The 21,685-nt window shown below is 35.7% G+C and overlaps 2 protein-coding genes across 2 annotated transcripts in view; one reads left to right on the forward strand and one right to left on the reverse strand.

The window, feature by feature from the left end:
* The window catches only part of LOC127806114 (uncharacterized), a 137,824-nt gene that overhangs the window by 22,735 nt on the left and 93,404 nt on the right, over window positions 1–21,685 (reverse strand). The window lies entirely within an intron of this gene.
* The window catches only part of LOC127805592 (homeobox-leucine zipper protein HDG5-like), a 30,106-nt gene continuing 15,881 nt past the window's right edge, over window positions 7,461–21,685 (forward strand). The window contains exon 1 of the mRNA XM_052342344.1: window positions 7,461–7,969. Within this exon, the coding sequence (XP_052198304.1) occupies window positions 7,461–7,969 (509 nt within the window). The remainder of the gene's footprint in view (window positions 7,970–21,685) is intronic.

Raw genomic sequence — 21,685 nt, forward strand, 5'->3', positions numbered from 1 at the left:
ACACAACTAACAACATTTGGCATGTAAAAGCATGTTGCCACAACATATTTGATAGAAGTGGTCGACCAGGACAATACAGGCAATCAACTGATTCCGCATATGAAACTACTGACTGTGTCCTTAAGCGGTCGACTAGTTCTATAATAAAACACAACCAAAGCATTTACTACAAAATCAGTCAGTCGAAACCCTACGCATAGTCAATAATTTTCATAAAACTTGACACATACAATCATCGTCTATGCATTAAATACCAAGTTAAGGCTTTTGATACCACTATTGGAATTGTTGTATGGAAATGTAGGTAAATATAAAATTTTTGCACATCAACCATGCACAACAAAAGTCATAAATATACATATCATACACAACTTAGGTATGTAAGAAACACGATATTTCATCATATAAAATGTAATAAATAACATACTTGTAGCTCGATGCTAGGTGGGTGTAGAAATTGTTTCTACATTGAGATTGATTCCTTCTCACTGCATAGAAGGCCTAATCTATCCACACCTAGCTAGCAACCCGGTACCATGTCGCAATCCTCATCATGTGCTAGCCTAAGGAATTTGATTCACTAGCATCCGTGTGTCTCCCTGGACTCTCTATAATTTTCAGGCACGTAACAATTATGCTCTATAATTTCAAAAAAAAAAAAATAGAAAAAAATAAAGAAGCAAATGCCAAGCAATATAAAACCCCTTTGTAATTTCCTCCCAATTTATACCTCCCAATTTTTCCACTAACCCCTTATAATTGAGTGACAGGTGGAAGGCACTATCTGCAGCTTTGGCAGCAAAAATGGTTAACCAATTATTTACAGGTGGTCAACTAATTTCCACCAGATGGAAAAATAACCTTGAGGTAGTCAACATTCCTTGCTATTTCTAAAGAAACCACACGCCGATTCATTAACTTTTAATCAATTGAGTCATTAACACTTAATGACATCTTTATAAACCACCATTAACTATTAATGATGTTTGAGACATAACTGGTGCATAGTATCGATATCAAATGCCACACTATATGGTGTGTGACTTTTTAGTTTCACCATCAACTAGCAATCAGATAATGCGAAAACCCTTTTGACATCGACCGAAATAGCTCAACCTATCATGAGAATCTCTCCATATTCTAGTGATGTTTTGAAAGGTCCTGGGAAGTGCCTAGCAATGATCCAGCACAATATAGTAGGCAATGAAGTCAAACTTCAAGCGAGCCAATTACAGTTGATGATTACCATATAATACAATTCTTTTGTCACTCAACGTCCTGACCGAGAGAGAGTCATGGTACAATAAACTCACAAACTTAGTAACTATGTGTAATGTAACGCCCCACTTTTCCCGAGCATTAAATAACTTAAGAATTTTGGGAATATATATATATATTTTTAATATAAACCATTTCCCGACAATTCCGTTTTACCTTCCTAGCATACTAAATAAGAATAAATAAGCTAAGACAAGTAATCATAATTAATGCGGAAGTTAAAATCAAAACCTAATATGGTATAGAATCGAAATCACTTTAATCATAAAATAAGAATCCATACCATTATATCTTCAAATACTTAATTACATGGAGACTCATCATCAAGCGATAACAACTAAATAACTCAAATGATACAATCCAATGATGCCTCAAAAGTACATTAAATCATAACAATTATACATGATCATCAATATAATAATATATCCTGAATCCTCATGAGGAAGCAAATACCGGGACAACTCGCCAAACCCATCGGCCACGTCATCACATGCTGTTATGTCTCAGTCATCTCCTTGCCATATCTGCAAGTCTTAACTGGAACATTTGAATGTTCTAGGGGCATAACCCAATTAGAAGATGAATCTTTTAGTGAGGGTTTAAAAACATGGTACGTGAATGCATGATGCAAATACATGAACAATCATTTGCTCTAGTGTAACTTCCCAGGCCCAGCCCGGCACGGAACCCTTGGCAGAATCCAGAACCTCTACAGGATAAGCCTAACATTGTTCCATCAATTGTCCTTGGGGAATTTCGGCTACACTCTTAGGGTGACATCCCATTCCCATGCACAAATATCAATATGACAATAATATCGTGCCATGCAAATATCACGACTTTCCATGCAATATGACAAAATGAATCATATCTTTCATAAGTATCATGCATATATAAGAATTCATATCTTTCATAAATATCATGCATAATAAACAATCATATCATATAGGATAGGACAACTCACCTTTAGAGATAAAACTTGAATTTTTTAAAAAGGTGCATCACCTCGATATGCGTGCCCGATCTTAATTTTCGTGTCAACTCTCGAAAGTTGCACCAATCACTTTTTCTTGAGCACATAAATCATAAAAAGCATATTTAATCAATAAATATCTCAAAACCCCAATTTCTAGATATTTTCCTTCATTTTCTTCCATTTTGCCCTCTAAAAATCCTAATAAATACCCTCGAGACTATTTTCTCGAATATCTTTTCACAATAATTCATAATATCCAATGAAATTCAAAGGAAAAATATTGGACTTACTTGGATGCTGGGTTTTCAAACAAAATAAGGCTATTCGGTGCAAAAACTGAGACATCGGGAAGCCCAACTTCAAAACTTTTTACATAAACCCCCATAAATTATTTTTCTCTTTTTTTCTACATTTTTTTTGGATTTTTCTGAGCTTGCACGTGCCCCCACATGCTGGCGCGTGGTTTTGCCCATGAAGGCAGCACGTGAAGGCCACACACCGGCCTTCTTCTCCAACGCCGATACATCGGAGCTAGGAGATTCCAATGCCATCTTAACCTCCTTCTCTAGTCGATCCAAATGGGCCCTCTTGAGGCCTGAAAAGACCACCGAAAGACATCCAACTGGGGCCTCGAATGTCCTGCCAGGCGGACCACCTCCCTCTTTCCGACGAGCTTCGAAACCAGTTCGATCTTGCTTCGTTGGCCACCAAAATCTCCAGAATTGATCTTCAAGTCATGGGTAACAAAAGCCCCATGGTTTTGACTCTCAATTTATTCGAAAAAACCCTCGATTTGAAGCTTCATTTCTCTCCATTTTTGGCCATCGTGGAACTCCTATTTATAGGCAAAATCGAGCTTCCAAATGCCCTTGGCCGAACAACACATGCCCCTTAGAGCATAAAATTCCCTCAAATCACCCTCGAATCACCTTCACCCAACCGCAAAAATGAGTTGCAGGTGTGCGATAATCCAATCGAACTTCTGATCGATTTTTTTACTTTTTTGGCTAACCCCGTGGGCCCATGCCTTTACAAAAGATGTTCCCCTGACCATCCCTCATGCAACCCTGTGGCTAAAATTGGCTGTGGTTTGATTAGTGATCAATTTTGTAAAAATTTTGTTATAATTTTACCCTTATTTTGATCTTAAAATAGTTTAAATTGAATATTATTATGCATTTTGTGATTTTGTGCATGTTTAAAAATATTAATATAAAAATATATAAAAAATAAAAAATAAAATATAATAGTCGGTTGAATATTGTCTTTAAATATTGTCTTTCAATTATATACCGCCTATATGGTCGGTTAAAAAATTGTCTTTCAATTATGTACCACCTATATGGTTGGTTAAAAAATTGTCTTTCAATTATATACCGCCTATATGGTCGGTTGAAAAATTGTCTTTTAAATATTGTCATTTAAATTCCTGCCAATTTATTTTCAAATGAAGATAAGTAGCTAATCCAATCTTGGGTTAAGGCAAGGACAGTGTCCAACGCTAATGATTCCCAAAGAAAGCTACGCTTCAAATGTGTAATATTAATCTAATTTAATTCAAGTAGTGTGTGTATGGTGTATCTTTGAGTTTGGATTGGAGCATAAGCCTAACTTAGAATTTTCATGCCACGTATGGAGATTGCTAGACATGGAAATGTTTTCATACCCAAACCCAAATGATTAATCTGTATCTATAAAATCTATCTGTGGAGTATAATTCAATTTATGGTAATTGCTTAACTTAGAATTTTCATGCCATGTATGGATATTGCTTAAAGAAGAATTACCATTATCTTGAACTAAAATTACTGACAGATCTGCAAAACTCAAATCAGATGAAAATTACTGATCTTTTCTATTAAATCGAGAATTAATTGGTTTTGGCACTAAAATTGTCTTGACCCAAGATGCTTAAATTCAGTATTAGTTTAGTTTTAATTCTTACCTTTAAATCATTTAATCACCTCCTAAACTCAAATATTTTGTGATCTTTGTTTTCATCCATAAATAATCTCCCGATGAATCGACTCGGACTCACTGAAATATAAATTTAAAATTGTACTGCACGCACACTTGCACACTGGCGAGTATAATCGCCCTACACCTGCTTTAATAAGAAGATTGACGTCTGATGAATTTGGTTGTAGTTTTGATAAATAAATGTGCAGGGTAGCATAGCAGTCAATTTTTGGCGCCGTTGCCGGGGAGATTAATTGGTAACTTAGTGTGTTATTTTTGTTGTTTTACTACTTTTAAAAAAACAAAAATAAATAAATAAATATTTTAAAGATAAGAAAAAAATCTATATACTTAAAAAAAATTGTTAGGTAACTTTTAGTTACTAAACAGTGTATGAGACTTAGATCAGGTAGAGTGCTAGAACAAGAAGTCCATTCACAATCTCTAATGTCTCAACAAAATGATAACATGTCTGCTCAAGGGGGTAATCATCCTGATCAAGATCCCTTGGAAGCTAAAATGCTTCGACCTCTCAGGGACTATTTGCACCCTCCGAGGCAAATGACTACCTTTTGCATTGTACTTCTAGTTAACCATCATAGATTCAACTTTAAACCGGGTACCATTCAAATGTTACCTACTTTTCACGGTATGGATTCGGAAAATCAGTACACTCACATGAGAGAATTTGAAGAGATCTATGGCACTTGTGTCGATCAGAATGTCAATGAAGATACTGTGAGGCTAAAATTGTTCCCATTTTCATTAAAAAACAAAGCTAAAATATGGTTGAACACATTAGAGTCGAGATCAATAGGAACATGGAGAGAAATGCAAACTAAATTTTTAAAGAAATACTTTCCGGCCAATAGGACAGCATCCCTTCAAAGATAAATGATGAACTTTGCTTGTAAACCCACCGAGTCATTTGCTCAAGCCTGGGATCGTTTCAAAGATTTACTTCTTACTTGCCCACATCATGCTTTTGAGCAGTGGCGGGTGGTTAGTTTTTTTCATGGTGCCTTGACACCCAACCTTAAGATGTTAGTTTCGACCATGTGCAATGGTGAATTTTACGAGAAGACACCCGAAGAAGCTTTTCACTTTTTCGACACTTTAGCTGAGAATACTAGGAATTGGGAGGTAAGTCCATTGTCTTTGGAAGACTCAAGAGAGCATGTCAGTCCACAGCCTCGAGGAAAATTTCAAATAAGTGAAAGTGATAACATCAATGCCCAGTTAATAGCATTAACAAAGAAAATGGAAGAATTAGAGTTAAAAAAAACCAAGGTCATCCATGAGGTGGAAGTCCTTTGCGTGGTCTGTGAGACGAATAGCCATATGACAGAAGATTATCCTACCATTCCTGCTTTTAAAGAGGTCTTATATGGCCAAGCGTCTAGAGCACAACCACGTCACACAGAGGGTAAGCCTTATCAAAATCAGAATCAGGGTGGGAACTACTCAGGGTACAATCCTAATTCTAATACGTACCACCCAAACTCCCGTAATCACCCTAATTTTTCATGGAGAAATGATTCTGCCGCCCAACCCCATGCACCATTCCCCTCACAGCCATAATCTTACCAACCAAACCAAGGGTCATCTGGTGTATATCAACCTCCTCATTGGAGATCTCTAGAGGACACCCTACAACAATTCAGGCAAGGTCAAATAGGAACTAATACCCAAGTAGCCAAGTTTCAAGAACAAACAAATAGGGCTCTAGAAGATATGAGAAGTCAGCTGACTAAGTTGACTCAGACCTTGAGTGTTAGAGAACCAGGGAAGTTTCCCTCACAACCAAGTCCGAACCCCGTAGGTCAAGCCCATAGGGCCGAAGGGTCATCTAGAGAGAATCATGAACAAGTCCAGTCTGTCACTGTCCTTAGGAGTGGCAAAGTAATTGAGAAACCTAAGCACCCTAGGACAGTGTGGCCTACCACTAGTAAAAAAGACCAAGGGCATTATGAAATGAATAATGAGGAAGTGAATAAAGGAAGTAAAGAGGGTAAGAAGAAAGCCGAGGAGGAAGAAAGAGAGCAAGAGAGAAAGCAAAAGGAAAAAGGGAAGAGTATTGAAGAGAGATCCAAATTTGAACCTCGACCACCATTTCCTCAAAAATTAGCCCAATCAAAAAGAAATAAAACAAACGCAGACATATACGAAGTGTTCCAACAGGTAAGGATAAACATTCCTTTATTGGATGCAATTAAGTAAACACCTTCATATGCTAAGTTTTTGAAGGATCTCTGTACAGTCAAAAGAAAAATCAATGTGCGGGAAAAAACATTCCTGACGGAACAAGTAAGTGCTATCCTTCAATTCAATACCCCTCCAAAGTACAAGGACCGAGGATGTCCTACCATTACTTTCATAATTGGAAGCCAAAAAGTCAACCAAGCACTTCTTGACCTAGGGGCTAGTGTCAATCTGTTGCCTTTCAATGTCTATCAGTAACTAGGGTTAGGAGAACTCAAGCCCACTAGGGTCACTCTTCAATTGGTGACCAATCAGTAAAAGTTCCTCGCAGGATTGTGGAGGATGTCCTAATCCAAGTGGACAAATTCTATTTCCCAGTGGACTTTATTGTCTTAGATACCCAGCCCCACCAGGGTCCTCAGTCACCTATTCCCGTTATCCTAGGGAGACCATTCCTTGCTACTTCGAATGCTATCACCAATTGTAGGAATGGGATCATGAAACTATCATTTGGGAATATGACGTGGAGATGAATGTTTTCAAGGTAGCTAAGCAACCAAATGATGAAATAGAATTGGAGGAAGTTTATTTAATCCAGACCTTAAGTGAAGAATACTTTAAGCAGGCTCTTTATGAGCATGTTATTTATAATTTATAGAAGCAAACTTCGGAAGGGATAGAGCCTAACGTTGAGTCAGCCAGGGTGATCACACAATTGATGCTTGGCCTAGAGCCATTGAAATTACCTAGGAATGAAACCCCACCGTCTTTGGTCCGCCCACCCCAACTTGAGAGAAAACCATTGCTGAATCACCTTAAGTACGCATTCTTAGGTGAAATGGAGTCTTTGCCAGTAGTGATTTCATCAAGTCTAGAATTGCATCAAGAGGAAGCATTACTATATCTCCTCAGAATGCACAAAAAAGCTATAGGATGGTCCATCTCTGACCTACATGGCATTAGCCCCCTCACCTGCACCCATAGGATATTCTTAGAGGAAAATGCGAAACCTATAAGGTAAATGCAAAGGCATTTGAACCCGAACATGAAAGAAGTTGTCCGGGGAGAGGTTCTTAAACTGTTAGATGCAAGTATCATCTACCCCATCTCAGATTCCAAATGGGTCAGTCCGACTCAAGTTGTACCTAAGAAGTCAAGAATCACTATGGTAGAAAATGAGAACAATGAGCTCATCCCTACTCGCATCCAGACTGGATGGCGTATGTGCATTGATTATAGGAAGCTCAACTCCGTGACGAGGAAGGATCATTTTTCGCTTCCATTTCTGGATCAGGTCTTAGAGAGAATAGTGGGACATGCCTTCTACTGCTTCTTGGATGGGTACTCTGGGTATAATCAAATTGAAATCGCATTAGAGGATCAAGAAAAGACCACATTCACTTGTCCATTCAGGACATTTGCTTATAGACGAATGCCATTCGGTCTGTGCAATGCCTCTGCAACATTTCAAAGATGCGTGATGAGCATCTTCAGTGAATTAGTAGAGAATGTGGTGGAAGTTTTCATGGATGACTTCTCAGTGTATGGAGACAGGTTTAACAGTTGTCTGAAAAATTTAAAAAGAGTCTTGGAGAGGTGCAAGGAAACGTATTTAGTGCTAAATTGGGAGAAGTGTCACTTCATGGTCACTCAAGGAAGTGTCTTAGGACACATTATTTCTTCTAAGGGTATTGAGGTCGATTAGTTTAAGGTTGAATTAATTCAAAAATTACCCACCCCAAAGAATGTGAGGGATGTTAGGTCTTTTCTTGGCCATGCTGGTTTTTATAGGCGCTTTATTGCTTCATTCAGTGCCATAGCCAGACCTTTATATCGCCTTTTAGCCCTAGACATGCCCTTTAAGTGGACCAGTAAGTGTCAAACTGCTTTTGAGAAATTGTAAAACTCACTCGTTTCCGCACCCATCATTCAGTCCCCTGATTGGTCCCTACCATTTGAGCTAAAGTGTGATGCCAGTGATTACGTGATTGGAGCCGTGTTAGGGCAAAGGAAAGACAAGAAACCTTATGTGATATATTACGCTAGAAAAACTCTTAATGAGGCCCAAAAGAATTACACAATGATAGAGAAACAGTTGCTAGTAGTTGTCTACGCCTTAGACAAATTTCGGTCTTACCTCGTGGGGTCACTGGTGATTGTTTTTACTGACCATGCTGCTCTTAAATATTTATTAACAAAGTAGGATGCAAAACCCCATCTCCTTAGATGGATCTTATTGTTACAAGAATTCCATATCGAGATCAGAGACAAAAAAGGGGTAGAAAATGTGGTGGCCGATCACTTGTCTCGTCTACCATGCCAAAATCTTAATCAATTTGAAAACCCAATCTAAGATTCCTTTCCCGACAAACAATTGTTTCAAACAAACACTCAAACTGAACCACTCACATTTTCATGGTACGCTGACATAGCAAATTATCTAGTCACTAGACAGATCCCAGATTATTGGTCCAAACTAGATAAAGAAAAAAAATTTAGGAATGTGGTGACATTTTTCTAGGATGACCCGTATCTGTTCAAATATTGTCCTAACCAAATCATTCACAGCTGCATCCCTAATCATGAACAACAAAGTGTCATAAATTTTTGTCACACTCTTGCTTGTGGATGCCATTTTTCCATCAAGAAAACAGTTGCAAAAATTCTACAAAGTGGATTTTATTGGCCAACATTATTTAAGGATGTGTACATATTTTGTTCAACTTGTGATCAATGTCAAAAACTAAGCAGTCTATCAAAGAGAAACATGATGCTATTACAACCAATCCAGGTGTTAGAAGTCTTTAACTGCTGGGGTATAGACTTTATGGGTCCATTTGTTAGTTCATTTGGGTATGAGTATATCTTACTTTCTGTCGACTATGTGTCCAAATGAGTCGAGGCAATCCTGACAAGGAGCAATGACCATAGGATTGTGGTGAAATTTTTAAGGGAGAACATTTTCAGTCGGTTTGGGATGCCACGAGCGATCATTAGTGATAGGGGTTCCCATTTTTGTAACAAGGTCGTGGCAGGTCTCATGAAAAAATATGGTGTGTTGCACAAGATTTCCGCGCCATACCATCCCCAAACCAATGGTCAGGTTGAGCTACCTAATAGGGAGATTAAACATATCCTAGAAAAGACCGTTGCCACCAATCGCAAAGATTGGTCTTTGAGATTAGTGGACGCTCTTTGGGTATATAGGACTGCATATAAAACGATCTTGGGAATGTCTCCTTATAAATTAGTGTATGGTAAATCTTGTCATCTACCCGTATAAATTGAACATAGAGCATATTGGGCAATTCAAAGAATTAATAAGAGTTTGACCGAAGTAGGCCTCTCTAGGAAGCTCCAATTAAATGAGCTTGATGAAATAAGAAATGATGCATTTGAAAATGCACGACTGGCCAAGCTTCGCATGAAAGAGTTGCATGACCGACACATCATTAGGAAAAGCTTTTATGTCGGGCAACAGGTACTTTTGTATGATTCTTGATTGCATTTATTCCCAGGAAAATTAAAGTCAAGATGGGTTGGCCCCTTCATAATCAAGTCCATCTCAAAATATGGGGCTTTCGAAATTGAAAATCAAGAGTCAGGGCAATGCCTTAAGGTCAATAGTCATAGGTTGAAACCTTATCAGTATAGTTATGAGGAAGACGAAGGAAGTGTGGATTTAGGGGATCCACCATCAAATAAGTAAAAGAGGTTTCGTATCGTTTGGGAATCTGACGTTAAAAGACCACCTTTCCATTTAGGTTAAATGGATGTCTCTAGGTCCAAGACATTAATAACAACCCCTGTAGCTATTCAGGGTGAAGAAAACGTCACATATTCATGCATTGATGACAGCCAGATATGCCTATCCTCTATCTTTTCTATTATTGCCAATTGAGGACAATGTGCAATTCAAGTTGGGGGGTAAGGTGTACTTAAGGAATTGTTTTGTGTGGTATATGTGATTTTATTGGGCCCCTTCAAAAAAAAATTAAAAAATTAAAAAAATTATTAAAAATATATATAATAAAATAAAAATTTTATTTTTTTTAAAATATATATATATATAGATATAAGAGGGAGACAGACTTAACGCTGATGACAACCACTTTTGTTTTTTTGGGCAGAGGAATCATATTGCCCTATAAAGTAAACAACACATTGCCCTATAAAGAAAAAGAAACGCCGAACGTTGAAAAAGAAACGCCGAACTTTGAAAAAAGAGACGCCAAATGTGACCCTGCACTTGTGACACGCCTCGAGCCAAGTGTGGTTGTTGGAATGGTGACTTCCATAGCCCTATAAGAGACCCCATATCTGCATGAGGTAAGCCATATTTCTTTGAGCTCAATCTTCTCTCCTTTGTGTTGTTCTCCGATCAGGTACTCTCGTTCCTTTTGTAAGATTCATTATTTTGTTTTACTTTTCTCTTACTATAGTTCTGTTTTAAAAAATGGATCTTCAGCTCTTGAAAATTTGCAAGTACTATTCATCTCTCCCACAAAATGATTTAAAAAAGATTTATGCCACTAGGTGTGAAAGACTTCGGATGTTGATGTATAAAAATATCTCTGAGGATATTCGCTGGTTAATTGAAGCAAAAGTTCTATTTCTTGGCGAAACCTTACCTAGTTTTAAGCATTTTTCAGGATTAGAAAAGAGTAGTTTTTTGAAAAAAAGAAGAGTGAAAAGATTAAATGGTTGTCACAAATGTGCTCAATGGACTTGTAACACACAATGCAAATCTATGGGGTTTACTTCCATAAATCGAGATGATAAAATTTGTTTCATAAAGGATGGGCTGAGTAAGGAGTCTTTAGATGATATCTGATTGACTCTTGAGACGCATCCGTGTGGAATAGTGCAGCGAGAAATTCTTGCTTTATGGACCCAATTTAGAAATGACCACCAATGCTATAGTTTTGGGAATCTAACAATAATTAACCCTATTGGCCAATCTATAAGAAAATTGGATGGGAAGCCTATCGCCGCTTCATAGAAGGTGTTTAAGCTGTTTCTGGACGTAAAACTAGAGGAAGATGTGAACCACAATCACAACTACTTGTATATATGCATGATTTTTGTTTATGTTATTGTTGAATTTCTATGTAGTTACTTTTGACTGCCAAACCTCTTTAACCAGTTTTACTTTTAAGGCGTACATAAAGAACTAACATAAATGGAAGGCCAACCAGTTCGTCGAATCAATACAATATGTGTACTATGTGGCTCTCAACTTGGGAGCGATATTTGTTACACACTTGCAACAAGCAAACTTGGCATAAAATTGAGAGAGAGAAAAATTAATTTGGTCTATGGAGGGGGAAGTCGTGGATTGAATGGATGTGTTTCACAGGCTGCACATCTTGGGCAATCATATGTGGTAGGTGTTATGCCAATCCCTTTGGCTGATCCATAGATTTCCAGGTATACACGAGGTTAACTTATAAGAACGACTTCTATGTCTGAGCGCATGGCTTGTAAGATTTATCAGTCAGACGCCTTCATTGCTTTACCGGGAGGTTTTGGTACACTTGAAGAAATTTTTTGTATAATCTCCTGGGCTAAGAGCAATCTCCATACCAAACCCATTGGACTTTTAAATATTAACCATTTTTTTATGGGTTGTGCTCTCTTTTCTTGATCAGGCTGTGGAACAAAAGTTCATTTCTCTTTCTGTAAGAAATATTCTCGTTTCTGCATCCACCATTGAGGAGCTACTAGAGAAATTACACGCTTATGTTCCACAGCACGACCCTTACGAGCCTCGGATAGACTGGTCTAAGGCAATTGGAAGCAAGCGTCAAAAGGGTCCGATTAATTTAATTTATCCCTCTAAGGAGGGTAAGTCTATGATAAGATGGCTGAGTAAAGAGTACTTTTCTGTACTCTTGAGACGTATCTTTTTATTTTGACTTGCATGAATTTATTTTATGTTTTTCTTTCAAAAATTGTGGAATGTTGTTAGGCAAGTTTATGATAAGATGGCTGACTAAGGAGCATTTTTTGTACTCTTGAGACACATCTCTTTATTATATGACTTGCATGAATTTTTCTTATTTCGGTGTGAAAAAATATATGTAGGGTATTCTCATTTGTTTGTTGAAGATTTAGCAGTTTACAATAAACTTACAGACTCGTGAAGTTACAGGTATTTCTAACAACCCTATTTTATTACTGCAATTCAAGTTGGAGGGAGTAAGGTATATTTATGAACTATCTAGTCCATGTTTAACTATGAATTTGTAACTGCATGCTTGTAGTTTTGTGTGAATTATTTACTTTTATCTACTCCTATTAAAAATTAAAAAAAAATGTGTGTGCTTTAAATAATGTTATCCCTAAAGCTTTGGAGTTATATACTGATAGCCAGTTCAATTTGCAGTATGAATCATGAATGAGTTAATTTCTTATTTGAAAACGTAGATGTATGGGATTAGAATAAGTGATTTGCATGCATCGGGTGTTCAATAATTAGAAATTGGTTTGTCGGTCATAAAGTCAAAGGCAATAGTAATTAGTTAATTAGCACACTGCATGATCCCTCAACAGAAGTGGAGACCATTACTCGAGTGAGTGTTTGAGCCTAATAATCATTAATTCTGAGTGAAATAACACTTATTCTAAATGTACTTTATTGTTGATCTCATATTTTCAATAGCTTCAAAACATCAATTTGCTTTGAATGTCTAGTATGATAGCGGATGAATTTGGCTGGTTTCAAACTCTGAATTAGTTGACTGAGTAATATCGTTTTGTAGAAGCATGATGGGGGATCAATTTCTTTCAATTTGGGCCTATTAACCTTTTTCTTTCTTTACATTAACCCCCTTGCTAGCCCATTTGAGCTGTTCTTAGCATAATTCCTTTCATTACCCTCGTCTAACCTATAACCATATGAAGTTTGTCCAACCTGGTGTGTTTTTAGGAATCAGTCTATCTCAGTACTTTCATATTAAAACAAAAAAAAGCAAAAAAAGAAATGAAAAAAAAATGGAAGTTCTCTTAGCTTTTCAGCACGAGTGTTTCAAAATAAATGCTAAAGAAAACAATATGTCCAATTTGATATTAGTGTTAAAAAAAAAAAAGAGAGAAAAAAAATCCCGACACACCCTTTGCACACTTTATCATTTTCTTTGACAACCCGTATTAACCTCATAGCCCTATTACAATCCAGTCTGGTCTCTCTTGATGCTATAAATCATGTGATCCTAGGATTTGAATTAGGAGTAAGGAATTCTGTTTAAATTCAGAAGTTATTTATCTATGGCATTATTCCAGACATGAAGTTATGTCAAATTCCCTATTCTTTCATGAAAATACATTCTTTGTATTTGGGATGACACAGAGTTTGAACTTGTTTTGCATATACTCTTAAAACGATGCACCCCCTTGTATGTACACCTGAGGAATCATTTTTTTTATTGGAGGAAAAATCTATAGTAAGATTTGAAGTCGAAACTTCGAGGGAGTAAGGTAGAATGATGGTCATCCTAATTGTCGTTCCTAAGATTGTATGACCTTTCACCGAAATCTGATTTAGAATATTCGACTTTATGACAGATAGCTTGTTCTGTTCTATGTATTTCAGTTTCGAATTTGAAATTTTTATATTCATGCGATTGTTGTGAATAAATATTGGCTAGTGTAAAGTCTAATTGCTATGGGACTAGCAATGTTTAAGTTGGGGGGTGTGATTAGTGATCAATTTTGTTATAATTTACCCTTATTTTGATCTTAAAATGGTTTAAATTGAATATTATTATGTATTTTATGATTTTGTGCATGTTTAAAAATATTAATATAAAAATATATATATAATATAAAAATAAATATAATATATAATAATATAATATTATGGATTCCAAGCCCAACATAAGAAAGGGCTAGGCCTAAGTCCAAAACAAGAAATGCCCAGGCCCAAGCCCAAAACAAGAAAGGCCCAAGCCCAAGCCCAAAACAGGAAAGGCCCAGCCCTAAGCCCAACACAAGGAAGGCCCAAGCCCAAAAATAAGAAAAGCCCAAGTCCCACAAATTGATGATACCATCGCTTACATCATGGGTTGGAATGACATCATTGCTTACATCATTGGTTGGAATGACATCATCGCTTACATCATGGGTTGGAATGATGTCATCGCTTACATCAAGTCACGAAGTTTCAAGAACTACACTTTGGCCCGAACTTTTTAAGTAATTAGATATTTTATTTATCTTTGTATTTTTAAATTAGTTATTTTGTTTTTCTTTAGATATTTTGTATTATTAAATTATATAATTGAGTGGTCTCTATTGCATCTTTTAGCCTATAAATAGAGCACGTGGGGTGCATTTGTAACAATTGAATTTTCTTATAATGAAAGTATAGTTGTGTTCTTAGGATTCCTCTCTCAAATTTTTCACTTTAGTTTCTATATAGTCTTGTTCTTAGAATTTCTCTCTCAAATCTTCAACTTTTGTTTCCCCATAGTTGTATTATGTTATTCATATTGTCTTTTTAATTATACACCGCCTATATGGTCGGTTGAATATTGTCTTTAAATATTGTCTTTCAATTATATACCACCTATATGGTCGGTTAAAAAATTGTCTTTCAATTATGTACCGCCTATATGGTCGGTTAAAAATTGTCTTTCAATTATTGTCTTTCAATTATATACCGCCTATATGGTCGGTTAAAAAATTATTTTTTAAATACTGTCATTTAAATTCCTGCCAATTTATTTTCAAATGAAGATGAGTAGCTAAATCCAATCTTGGGTTAAAGCAAGGACAGTGTCCAACTCCAATGATTCCCAAAGAAAGCTGCACTTCAAATGTGTAATATTAATCTGATTTAATTCGAGTAGTGTGCGTATGGTGTATCTTTGAGTTTGGATTGGAGCATAAGGCTAACTTAGAATTTTCATGCCACATATAAAGATTGCTAGACATAGAAATGTTTTCATACCCAAACCCAAATGATTAATCTGTATCTATAAAATCTGTCTGTGGAATATAATTCAATTTATGGTAATTGCTTAACTTAGAATTTTCATGCCATATATGGAGATTGCTTAAACAAGAATTACCATTATCTTGAACTAAAATTACTGACAGATCTGCAAAACTCAAATCAGATGAATATTACTGATCTTTTCTATTAAATCGGGAATTAATTGGTTTTGGCACTGAAATTGTCTTGACCCAAGCTACTTAAATTCAGTATTAGTTTAGTTTTAATTCTTACCTTTAAATCATCTTAATCACCTCCTAAACTCAAATATTTTGTGATCTTTGTTTTCATCCATAAATAATCTCCCAGTGAATCGACTCGGACTCACCGAAATATAAATTTAAATTTGTACTGCACGCACACTTGCACACTGGCGAGTATAATCGCCCTACACCTGCTTTAATAAGAGGATTGACGTCTAATGAATTTGGTTGTAGTTTTGATAAATAAATGTCCAGGGTAGCGTAGCAGTCATGGTTGACCGGCCATGTGCTGGTCATTGGCCAAACTTTTGGCTTTTTGCACTTTGGCCCCTTAACTTTTGGCCTTTACCTTTTTTACCCTTTTCACTTAGCCCATAACTTTCCATAATTGTTTTCAGGACCCTCAAGTCCTAAAACATCAATTTGACCCCTGAGGATTCCAAAAAAACATCGTTTTGACCTCTCTTTGGCAATTTTAGAAAACTATACTTAGGCCCGAATCTTCGTTTTGGCCCTAAACCCTTTCGTTTCTTCTTGAAACCCTTGAAGGGTTGTTATTTATGAAAAAATGAAGCCCTCTCAAGCTTCCGTTGATTTCTCGAAAATCACCTATGACAATTCAATTTTGCAACCTAAATGGCAGCTGCATTTTAGCTATACCAAAAATCGTTTCCGATCCGGTTTCTTTCGATACCATAAATCCTATGTCGGGATACTCATTAAGGTCACATCATTTTTCTTTGGCATCTCAGCTTCAGGGTACTCCTTAGAGTCGATTCGGTCAATTTTTTTGGCCTATTTAGATACCAATCTTCCTCGAAATTTCATTTTCTTAATAAAACGCTTATTCTCTAATAATCCCAATTTCTTGGGTATTACATGTAAGATCTTATTAGTATGACTAGATGACACCTTAAGAAACACTTTCCTAATTAATCATACTATCTTGGCTAAGGAATTTCTCGTCACACTAACAGTAGAACACATAGTATGTTCTCCTCAGCAATGACAATGAGGGTGACAGATCATATCCCTAAACACCTACCTCTATGCACCAGCAATGCAGAACCACGTAGATGAACTTCCCCACCTCATAATTGGATGGTTCAGTGCATTAACAAATCCCGCACACTAATACACAAGACAAACATGTCAGTTCAAGTCTAAGAATCACTTATACAATCGCAACTCGATGACAAGATCATTATCCACAATGCTATATGATTAGTTATTAGTGTCACATTCAGTGCATTATTCTCCAATAACCACCCATAAGTTTATTAGAGACATCCCCATGTCATATAGTATGTGACTTACCACCCTTAACCATTAGTATCTCATACTAATCAAGCAAGTAAAAATCATGCTAATCCATAATCGATCAATCAGAGTCCCCATCCGATTAATCCAAGTACTAGGAATATCTACGAAATCACATATTCTTTACATCTTAAGAATAAGACTCTTAAACAAAAAAATCCAGGGACTCATTCATATAACGAACTAGAGATTTTAATGAATGATGATAAACATACCTTTTATTAATATAATATACAAAGAAACATTTAATGTATTTAATTACAAACACGTGCTAGACATCATCTAAATCTAGCATTAGGGCACATCACTAATATGTTGTGTGGTTAGAAGAGTTGAAACTGAAGTTGTTTAGTTGCTTCAAGTGATCAACTTGGTTTTTATTGCCTATGAAAATACCCAAGAGGTGGTTGAATTGGATTTAGTGAAAATTTAAGGATTTTTCCCAAAAATTTTTGGTTTTAGTTAGTTTGATTTGAGAGTGATTTAATTATGAAATCATTAAGTAGAGAACAAGGAAGCATAACTACTAAACATAAAAAATTTTAGAGGTTTAACTATAAGAGCTTACATTTTCTCTCTTCAAGCAAAAACTTGAAAGTTTAACTATGAAGATATAAACCCTAGCTTTTGTATACAAGGTATAACTTTGAATTACAACTCTCTTGCAATCAAGAACAATTCCTAAAGAAAGTTACGCACCCTCACAAATTACAGTGAGCTCTCATAACACACAAGTGAATTAAATTTAAAGTACATTGATTTAAAAATACAAAAAGATACAGGATGAATGAGAATTCAATACCACACTCCTTAAGATAATCAACCAACTCAATACTCAAGTATTCACCTCCTTGATCTAATCAAAGAATCTTGATACTTTTTCCTTTTTAGATTCTACTTCCACTTTGAATTCTTTGAACTTTTCAAAGACTTCAGATTTGTACTTCAAAAAGTACACGTAACAATACCTAGATAAATCATTAGTAAAAGTCACAAATTAGACATAACTACCCTAATCTATAACATTTATGGGACCACATACATCCATATGTACCAACCCTAACAATTTAGTAGCCCTTTCCCCTTATCAAACAAAAGATAGCCTAGTCATTTTCCCAAGAATATAAGATTCACAAGCCCAAGTTCTAAACCCAAATTGAAATTAATCCACATTGAACCAACTTTGTCAATCGACTCTCACTAATATGACCAAGCCGAAAGTGCCACAATTGTATAGGATTAACATGATTATCTCAATAAGGTTTCTCTATTACTGTGGTGTTAGCGTTAGCAACTATTTGCTGACTTTGTTCACATTCACGTGTTTCTAGAAAATACAAACATTTACCATTACATCCTTACCCACACACTCATTACCATAATAAATGTAACAACAATTTTCGCTAAAAGAGAATTCATAATTTTATCGTACAAGCTTACAAATAGATAAAACATTCCTTATAGGATTCGATACATGTAAACAGTCATATAAATACAACACGTGACCAGAAGGTAAAAGTACAAAAGTAGTTCCAATGGCTAATGCAACAACTATTGCTCTATTTCCAACCTTCAGAACCACTTCACACTTCCCAAGCTTCCTACTTTAATTGAGATCCTATGCAGACAAACAAATATGAGAAGTAGCACCTGAATCAATGATCCATGAAGCAAGGTACTGATCAACCATAAGATCAATCTCAATTATAAACAAGGAAGAAGAAATACCTTAACTTTCTTGATGCATGACCTTCAAGGTTCTAAGATAGTTAGGGCAATTTCTTTTCCAATGACCTTTCTTTTGGTAGAAGTAACAATTATCTTTGCCAACTACCTCATTTCCTTTCAACTCTGTCTTTCCTATGTCCCTCCTTGCCCTAAGAACCTTTATTTTCCTCTTCCTAATTTTAGGTTTCCTCTGAGAAGAACACGAGATGACAATAAGAACTCTTTATTTACCTTTACCCTGCATTTCTGATTGTGTTGTCGTTAAATTGTTTATTAACTTGGGGAGAGAACATGCAATTTTATTCATATAAAAATAAATGACAAAGAAAGAAAATGAGTCCGACAACGATTGCAACATCAGATTAATCCTAAGATGAGGATCCATGGGGAAATCCAGTACATTAAGTTGACCGATTCAATTGATCATGTTGATGACATGTTCTCCCACATCCAACCCTTCCATCATTTGAGCCCAAAATAGCTTTTTCGATATCTCATATCGAGCTGTTTAACTATGCTGCCATAAAGGTCCCTTAGATTCTCAATCATCCTTGTAGTATTAGGAAAATTTTCATTATGTCGCTGCAAGTCATTAGACATAAAGGCAAGAATATAGTTATGGGCTCTCAAGTCTTGATTCTTCAAACTCTCTCAAGTAAACCTCTCCTCATCAGTCACATCATCGGGAATAAAAATAGAAGGACTAAGGAATAAGACATCATCTATCCTTTCCATACTAAGAACAATTTTAGGATTATAAAACTAGTTGGAGATATTAGAGTCAGTAAGCCTATTAGTATCCAAAATACGGGTTAAGGGATTCATGTTATCTGTCATTTTATCTGTAGAAAATAAATAGATATATTAGTAGATGGATCTTTGTAAAAAATCATTTAATTAAGGACTTTAAACTAAATGGATGCTCTCACTAAATTTTTTGAATCTGCACTTCCTAACCAGAAAACGTGATCCTTCAGAATGATCCAATAGCAGGTGTGAATTCTCTTTCATATGAATATCCCTCATATTTTAGTTTTTGAAGTACTCACATAATTGAGTAGGCAACACTTGACCCCACATCACATGTGGAGCTCGATCTTTAGCTTCTAACCAACCATAAATCTCACATTTTAGTTTTTGACCTGATGAACTAGTTAGATCCCACCCACTGTCTTGGCTAAGTGCAATGGTTTGAACATAATCCACCCATATTTTAGTTTTTTGTTAGGTGAAAATCATTAAAGACCACCCCATCATATGATTAAAATTGGAAAGTTAAGCCCCTAGGGCATGACGTAAGTGGTAAAACTCTCAAGTTTTCTTGGGAGTGGCAGGGGATCAACTATTGGTGGAGGCAGAAATGCCCCATTTAGTAGGGACTGACTGTGTGTTTGCTTGCAAGTGTATAAGCTTGCGACCGCATCCAATTTACTTGGAGGTCGAACCAAGGGGGAAGGCTAGTCTTCTCCAGGACTAAGCAGGTGAAATTCGGACACCTGAGTCATCAAAAAAAAAAAGGAGAGTTAAACAAATCTTCCCAAAATGGTTAACTCTCTCCTCTTCCTTTGATGATGTTGATTACTCATCTCTCTTTCCCTTTCCATCTTCTTCTTGCTTTCCTTTTCTCTTTGGGTTCTCTAAACCCAGAACTCTATCTAGGGTTTCATGATAGTTAATAAGGAACCCTCCACCATTCCAACAGCAGTGCTGGTGTTGCAAAGTTGGTGGGCGGACACCGTATTTTTTATGATGGTGATTGCCTAAAAAGGTTTTTTTTTTTTGTAGTTTTTTTTTTCTAAAAAACATTAGTTTATATTTATATATATTTACCATATTGGAAAATATATTTATTTTTATACATTTTTAGTTTATATTTATTTTCATAATTAGAATATAATTTTTGTAACAAAAATACATTTTTATATTTATGTAAGATATGAGGAGAGAGAAGAACAGAAGGGAGAGAATGCAGAGAAGAAGTTCTAGAAGAGATAGGAGAGATGAAGAAAGGAAAGGAAAAGATAACCCAATGTAGAGTGGTCCTTTTATTTAAATTTCTAAGAAGGGAGGTTTTTGTAATTTTAATAAACATAAAAAGTGTCTTTTGCTTTTCTTGATGGATGTGAGAATGATGAGTGTAATGCACTTGATAATTAATTATCATGTAGCCCAATCTTATCAAAAAGTAAAAACTTATATGGTTAAAATAGCCTTTGATTAATGCTCAAAAATGCCAAAAATTTGCTATATTTATACCCCTAGTTTAATCTTAACATTGGTTTTAATTGAATATTTATATTCAATTTGTGGTTATATGCAGGTTTAAAAAATTAATATAAAAAAATAGTAAAAATAAAATAAATATAATATAATATAATATAATATATGATATATAATATATAATATATAAATATAATACATATATATATTCTATATTCATGCGTGACATACATATATATAATATATAATATATCAATAACATATATTCTTTGTATGTAGCGTGAACCAGTGGACGTGAAGTAAGACTAATTGCAATTTAACTTGGAGATTAAATTAAGAAGTCCAAACTGGGACCCACGCATGTGCACATTGAAAGCGAAACTGAAGCCCAGCTCGTGAAATCAGCAGGCGCACAGCAGCTTCACCATGTGATCTTCTGTCAGAGCATGCACAAATGACCATGGTGGCACGCGATGTAATTTCTTCTTTGACCAGGGCCATTTGCAGAATATGTACATATATATATTCATCGTCGACTTCAGCACAAAGGGAGACCCCATCCGCCATTTCTGCAAGAATAAGGGGAAGAGAGCATTGTTTACGTTCTATTTTTTTTTTCTTTTCTTTCATTCCAATAGTGTTGTTCATTTACTTTGTTTCATCAATACAGTGTTCTTCATTTTCAGTTACTTACATTCTGCAATTTCTTTTCATGCTTGTTTACATTCTGTAATGTTCTTTAACTGTTTATTTACGTTTCTGTATTACATTCTAGCATTTTACTTCCTGTCTCTTTAATTT

This window comes from Diospyros lotus, chromosome 7, assembly GCF_014633365.1.
Source record: "Diospyros lotus cultivar Yz01 chromosome 7, ASM1463336v1, whole genome shotgun sequence".
Classification (NCBI taxonomy): domain Eukaryota; kingdom Viridiplantae; phylum Streptophyta; class Magnoliopsida; order Ericales; family Ebenaceae; genus Diospyros; species Diospyros lotus.